The sequence below is a fragment of the Triticum urartu genome, chromosome 3A (assembly GCF_056163025.1).
Source record: "Triticum urartu cultivar PI428250 chromosome 3A, HENAU_Tu73, whole genome shotgun sequence".
Lineage (NCBI taxonomy): Eukaryota > Viridiplantae > Streptophyta > Magnoliopsida > Poales > Poaceae > Triticum > Triticum urartu.
Genome location: NC_141875.1, coordinates 21,073,000 through 21,079,806, shown reverse-complemented (window position 1 = coordinate 21,079,806; position 6,807 = coordinate 21,073,000). Strand labels below are relative to the sequence as shown.

At 56.1% G+C, this 6,807-nt stretch overlaps 1 protein-coding gene and 1 pseudogene across 1 annotated transcript; both read right to left on the bottom strand.

The window, feature by feature from the left end:
- Positions 1-2,038: 2,038 nt before the first annotated feature.
- On the bottom strand, positions 2,039-3,031 carry LOC147977982 (uncharacterized; annotated as a pseudogene).
- Positions 3,032-4,971: 1,940 nt separating this feature from the next.
- On the bottom strand, positions 4,972-5,962 carry LOC125542434 (uncharacterized). Its single transcript, XM_048705477.2, has one exon. It carries the CDS (start codon positions 5,787-5,789, stop codon positions 5,208-5,210), a length of 582 nt encoding a protein of 193 aa, XP_048561434.1. The 5' UTR covers positions 5,790-5,962; the 3' UTR covers positions 4,972-5,207.
- Between the last annotated feature and the right edge of the window lie 845 nt (positions 5,963-6,807).

Genomic DNA, 6,807 nt, shown 5'->3' with positions numbered 1-6,807 from the left:
ATCTGCGAGTACTTCGGGGGAACAGAATTGAGGATCTTTTCTACAATTTTTACCTCCTCCACTTTGTCGCCCAAGGATCACAGATTGTTGGCGACGTTCGTGGCACGGATGGCGAAGCTGTCGAGCGTCTCACCGTCCTTGAACGCGAGCGCCTCGAACTCCCTGCGGAGGCGCTGTGCTGTCGCGTTGCGCGCGCGCTGCACCCCCATCTTCATCAGCTTGATCGCCTCCTACGCCTCGGCGGAGGTGTCCTTGGTGGCGAGGATGGGCACCAGCTCCGGTGGCACCACACGGATCAGTGCCGAGAGCGCCGCCATGTCCTCGCGATCGCCCGGCTCTCCCATGCCGGACGTGGCCTCCCAGAGACCCTGCGCGCGCAGGTTGATTTTCATCACCTGCGCCCATTCGATGTAGTTTGTCGACGTCAGCGTGGGGTAGACGATGTGGGAGCTCGCTCCGGCGTCGCGGATCACGCGCTCGTGGACGACGACCTCGTTGCCGCCCCTCCGAGTCACGCTCCTCCCGTGTGGCTGCGTCGACGGCGTCCGTGTCGGCGACCTCGTTGGCGACTTGCGCCCCCCCCCCTTCTCCCTCGCCTCTGCATCCTTGTCGCTGCCGGCCATGGCGAACCAGGAACCACGCGAACGCTGCTCTGATGCCAATTGTCAGACAGCGGTAGAAAGATCGTTTTTGATTCAGAGAGGAGACTAGATTTTTGTGTTGCATTCAACCTGCAACTTTTCTCGTTTCTCTTCGCTGTTATTTTGTACTGAGATTACAGAAAGATAAGGAGAGTGATCCGAGCTTAACGGCCGTGCCATCCCACGTCCACTCGCCACCTCCCATGATGCCGCCATGCTCGCATGAGCTCGTGCCATCCCACGATGCGCGCACAGCGGCCTAACTAACTTAGCTAAACAAACTACGAATCGGTCAGTGCACAAACAGGCTCATGTACTAGCCGTTTTAGTCCTAACTGAACTTTGACTGACGACTGAACTAGGCGCAGGATTATAGAGACAACAGGTCCAACTTTGACCATAAATTTAACCAACGAGACAAACTGCGGCGGAAGAAAAAAAATTATATAATTGAAAACTTCTTTCAAATACAAATTCACTGATAGTATAATTGTTGCTCCCGCCGCAATCGATATTAGTAGTTAAATTTACGATCAAAGTTAAAGCATAAGGATATAGAAAGAACTACATTGTGGAATGGAGGGAGTATAAAGAAAAGAAAAGGATCCGTGACTGTCTGGTGAGTAGAGCACGGCCGAGGGAGGGAGGGGCAAGGCGGGCGGGGCGGCCATTGACGGGGTTCTCGGCAATACGGTTGCCGCCGCGGGGGCCGCCCGACCTTTGGCGCGTCGCGGGGGGAAGGGCAACGCCGTGGACCGGACCGGCGTCGGCGGCACGCTGCGGCGGCCGTTGCGTGCGTAGAACCAGCGAAGCCAAGACCGTCCACCTGCGCCGCGTCACCGATCGAGTCAGTCCCGTGCTGCCGCTTTTGTTTAATCATTCGCACGTCGCCGGCCGCCTGTCTTTCCCTTCTTTCCCCGGAAACAAAACAAAATCGTGGATCACAGGCAAAGTTGCCCGGCCGGCTAAATGTATTCCCGTAGCCAGCAGAGCTAGATCTGGGTTTCGTTCCGTTTCTCACACGGAATTTTGCCCGTCCATCAGACTGAGGTCAACTCCACCACGCGATTTCAAACGGACGTCTGGATTGGTTTGAATCTGTCTCTTTGGGGCGCCGATGGGTACGCCCGTGCCCGGCTGTGTCCATTGGATCGTGTGTGCGTCCACCGCGCGGCCGCACTTTAAATCATGTCCGGAGTGGACGGGATTAAAAATAATAATTAAATAACTAAAAAAGCAAATAAACGCATTTTAAAAAACATAAAATATATATATGGGTTGGCCACAAAACGGCCCAGTTTCAACGGCCACTTAACAGGCCCAGATTCATAATTAACATAATAAGAAAATAAAAACTGATGTGCCTGCGCCCGTCGGTGCCGTGGTCGTCGCCGTCTTCACTGGCCGCCGGTGTCGTCGTCGTCGCTGACGAGGTCGACGTACTCCGGCGGCGTCCAGAGGTGGGCCGGTGGTGCGTGGTGGACGGGGGCGGGCTGGACGGCCGGAGGTGCCTGCACCACCTCCTCCCGCGGCGACGCCTCCCGCTCCGGAGTGGGGCACCAGTTCACGCCCAGGTCGGCGGCCATCTCCGGCGCAGTGCACGACCAGCCCCACCCCTGGCCCAGGAGCTTCTCGAACGCGGGCGAGTCCTCCATCGGGAAGGCGACGTCGCCGGCGGCAGAGAGGGCCATGGCCTCCTCCAGGCCGTCCCACTGCCGCTCGTCGTGCGTGTTCATGGAATCGTCCATGACACGCTGCAGGAGACGGGCCTCCTCCTCCGCTGTCATGCGAGGAGGGGGAGGGGGCGACAGAGACGGGGAAGGCCACGGCGTGGGCGTCAGGCCACGCACCCGCGTATGCCCGCGCGGCTCTGCACGTGGCCTCCGCGGCCCCGACACGGTGCCAGCGAAGTAGGACGCGCGCCGCACGCCGTGCTCGTCCTGGAGCCATGTGTCCCAGAGCGGCGAGTCGGGGTCATACCTGTGATCGTAGTACAGGTCGTCGGGGAGGAGGCGGCGGCGGCGGTTGATCTCATCGCGCCGTGCACGGCCGGTCGCCGGCACTGGCGGGATGGGGACTCGGTCCGCGGAGAGGTGCCACCCGTTGGGGAGGTGGGCGTCGCTCCACGGGACCGGCGTCCTCGTCTCCCAGTACCTCCGGCACACGTCCGCGCAGATGTACTGCCGGTCGCGCTCGCCGGAGGGCCTAGGGGCAATGGTGAAGGGGTCCGGCGCGGGGGCTCGACGGGAGGAGGGCGGCGGTGGCGCGGGGGCCCGACGGGAGGAGCGCGGCGGAGATGCGTGCTCCTCCTTCTTCATGGAGCCGCGGCGGCGCCCCGAGGAGGAGCCGGCCTCGTGGTCGGGCTTGCCCTTACCGTTTCAGAAGCCCATGGCGAGGTGGGCGGCCGGCGAGCTCGAGGAGGAGTCGGGCTAGGGTTTCTGCGCTGTCAGGGTTCGAGGAGGCCGCTGGGTGGCGTGGGCAGTGTGGACGACGACCCGTCCACGCTTCCCACTTAAAGAAGGACGGCGGCCGCTCGACGTGCGGATGACAGGTGGGGCCGCCCGCTCGTGCGCATTGATGTGGGTGAGTTGGAGGTGGGTGGCCTCCTGCCACGCGGCCCCGACGCGGACGAGCGTACGTCCGTTTGGCGTCCGCCGCGACCCAAACACGGCGCAAGTTTGCGCTCGAAATGGATCGGCCCGGACACAAAACGGACAAAATGGTTCCGGACCTTCGCGCGCTGGGTCGTCTTCTTTGTCCCTTTTATATCAAACGGACGGGACCGGACATGATAGGGTCATGCCATGGAGTTGGTCTGACTGCTGCCGGACTGGAGCATTTCTCCTTCCCCGTCGTGGCGCGGCTGCTTTGATTGCGGCCTTTGTACTTTACCACGCGGTGGTCGCGCCCTCGAGGGTAGAATCTGAACTGATCCCAACCGCCCAACTCCCCTGCTCCGGAAACACATCTATTTAACTCATGCCAGATCTTCAGTAAACTCCTTTTTTTAGGGGTAGAGAGCATACTCCCAGCTGTGGCAAATATCGTCGACATTATTACACGATTAGACGGTGACCTGTCACGGGAAAGGACAGCCCCGAAAGAGATCCGAGCGGGGGAGAGGACAGCCACCACGTCATGCCAGGTGCTAGTATAGAATTGGTACAAAGTTGGATCATTTATTTTAAAATGGAGGGAGTAGAAAAAAGATGAGAAATTATATGAACGGTCAATCTCGTCCTGTCGTGCAAACTCATTTTTCAAGTGCCATTGACAAAATTAGCCGTCGGGCAACAGCTAGATTCGGCGAGAAATACGATCCATAATTTCTTGTCTGGCTGTCCAAATATATTTCAAAAGCACTAAAAATCAACCGACAGTGCCTGTAATTTATTCTGAGGGAGAGAGAGTGTGTGTGTCCAGAGTCCAGACACTTTGACACGACATGTTTCCACGAGAGTTTCGTGACAAAATCGATGTGTTTTCGTTCTTTTATGAAGACGGCAGATCCAAATATTATGAAATGGCAGTTTCTCTTTTGCTAGCTGCACGAAAACAACTACTACATTCGTCTTGATTTATTGGTCATTTTCGTATTTTATGTTAAAATTTAACCATACATTTAACTGATAAAATATTGAAGCACGTCATAAAAAATTATATCATTGAAATCATATTTGAACAACATTGTTTCTAATGATAATATTTTAGTGACAAGTATTAACATTTTATCAATTAAATTCATAACAAAATTTGACACAAAATACTAAGAGGGCTAATAAACCAGGGCGGAGATAGTAACGTTGCAGATTCTCTGTACACAAATGTGTAGAGAGAAAAAAACACAACGTATATTTTTTTTCCTTTTCGAAATCAAAGCACAACGTATCTTGGCATATGCTCTTGTTTTACAGGTCAACCGTTCCGGCCCGAATTATCCACCCCATCCGAGAATAAACGCTGGAGAATTGTCAGCCTATCTTTTTTTAAATAAAGTAAAGAAACCCGAGGAACACTAGAAGCTTCTGATTTTCCAATCCATCTGGGTGGGCAGTTGAATCACATATGGTTTTATGTTTTCGAACTATTTTTCTCACTATTTAGGTTTGTCGTGTCACTAGGTTAGGTCAACGTCCAACGTGCAGGCACCGTATCATTTTAAACATTTCCATCAACGGCCACAAATCCGCATCTGCTTTTGACTCGTACACTCATTCACATTATAGTAGTAGCATAAATTTTTCTTGGCCAAAATAAAAGATACTTTCACGGATTTATTTATTCTTTTCTTTTGTCACGTAAAAAAATTATTGCAAAAAGAACATAAATATGATGAAGCAATTTCTTCGAGAGATTTTTTTTTCTTCGTGTGACTTTTTGTTCTCTCTACATCATTCATTCGAAGCAACACATTTTCCAGGTTTCCTCCCCACAGTTTTTTCTTCCTTCTTGCATCTAGAAACTTTACATTCCCCAAAGGTTAAAAAAAGGGTAGCGCTAAGGTTAGCCAAAGGTAAAAAAGAAAAGGCTAATCCATCCGTCCGCCCGTCCACTGACGACGACTGATCAGACGGCCGGCATGGTCTCGTGGCGGAGCACGGCGAGATCGGACGGCCCGAAGGACTCGTCGCCGAAGCCGAAGAGGCCGGCGTCGAAGCCGTCGTCGCCCCACTCGGCGGCCGCCGCAGCGGCAGCCGCTGCAGCCTCCGGCGAGGAGGCGACGCCGCCGAAGGCGTAGGCGCCGTCAATCTCGTCCTCGAAGCCCCAGATCTGCTCCCCGAAGACGCCGGCCGGCTCCTCCGGCTCCCAGCCCCCGGCGTCGTCCGACGAGGAGGACGCCGCGCCCGCCGCCGGCGGCAGGCCGAGCTCGTCGTCGGAGGCCTCGAGCAGGAAGCCCAGCTCCGGCTGCGGCGGGGCCAGGTCGCCGGCGCAAATCTCCTCCTCGAGGCTGCGCATGACGGAGGCCAGGTCGCCGGCCGCCGCGGCGTCGGCGTCGTCGTCGAGCAGGTCCAGCAGGTCCTCGGGCCGCATCCTCTTGGCGGCCTCGGCCTCCGCGGACGAGACCACGTCGAGGTCGGCCTCCCTGGCCCTCTTGTTGCCGCCGGTATACGAGCTCAGCAACAGAGATGACGAGGAGGAGCTCTCCATGGCCGGCAGAGGAAACTCTTCTTCTTTTCGTTTCCCTCGGAGGGGTGGGTGGGTGCGGGGCAACGGACGTGAACGTGAACGTAACCCGACTCCTCAGAGAGAGCGCGAAACGCGAAGGGCGCACGAGACGGGGGGAGAAAGGAGTACAAAAAGCGGTGCGTGTTGTGCAGCGACGCCGCGTTGGTCTCCGGCTTATATAGCGCTGGCCCGGCGTGGGGGCGGTCGCGCGGGGCGGACTCTCCCGGGGGGTCACATGCAAAACAACCACTCGTGCGGTTTCTTTTTCTTTCACGGCTGGCGGTGCGGAACGGCCTGGTGGGAGGAGTGCTACTCTGCGGCTAGGGGGACCGGGAGCGGGCCCGGGCGCGTCCGTGTCCCATGTGGGTGTGCGTGCGTCCCGTTGCTTTTTTAAGTTTTTCAAAAAAATTTCTCACGTTCTCTCTCCTGTGACTGTGCGTGTCTGACCTACTCCATCTATCTATTCGGGGCGAGATGCCATCTGGAAGGAGGACCGGGACCGGGCGGGGAGGTGATTTCGTCGCGTCGTGGGGGCGTGTGGTGCGGAGCGGAGCGGCGTGGGCGAGATTTGTCGTCGTTCGTTCGTTGCCACCCACCGCCACCGCTGGACGGATGGATGGATCGGGCGGCCTCCCGCGTGAGGTGAGCGTTTGAACGGCGACGGCTACTAAACTTGACTCCATATTTTCCTGCCACCAGATTAGATTTTCCATGCCAACTAAAAAGGCGGTCTATCTATCGACCATCTGGGTGGAACGGAACGGGGCGGGTGTATGGGTCGTGGCCTTTGAACGTGAGTGGTGGCCTTTCAACGTGGCCCGGATTAGTTTTCGTTTAATTAGCAGCTGGTTTTGGGGGTCTGGCTCCATTTTATCGTGGCCGCGATAATTAGCCGGTGCTTGACTTTTATTAGCTCATCCATGCTATGCTACGATGCTATATACTACTTTTTTTGGAGTAAAATATTTGACGAGCGCACGATCGCTTTTTCCCGGAAACT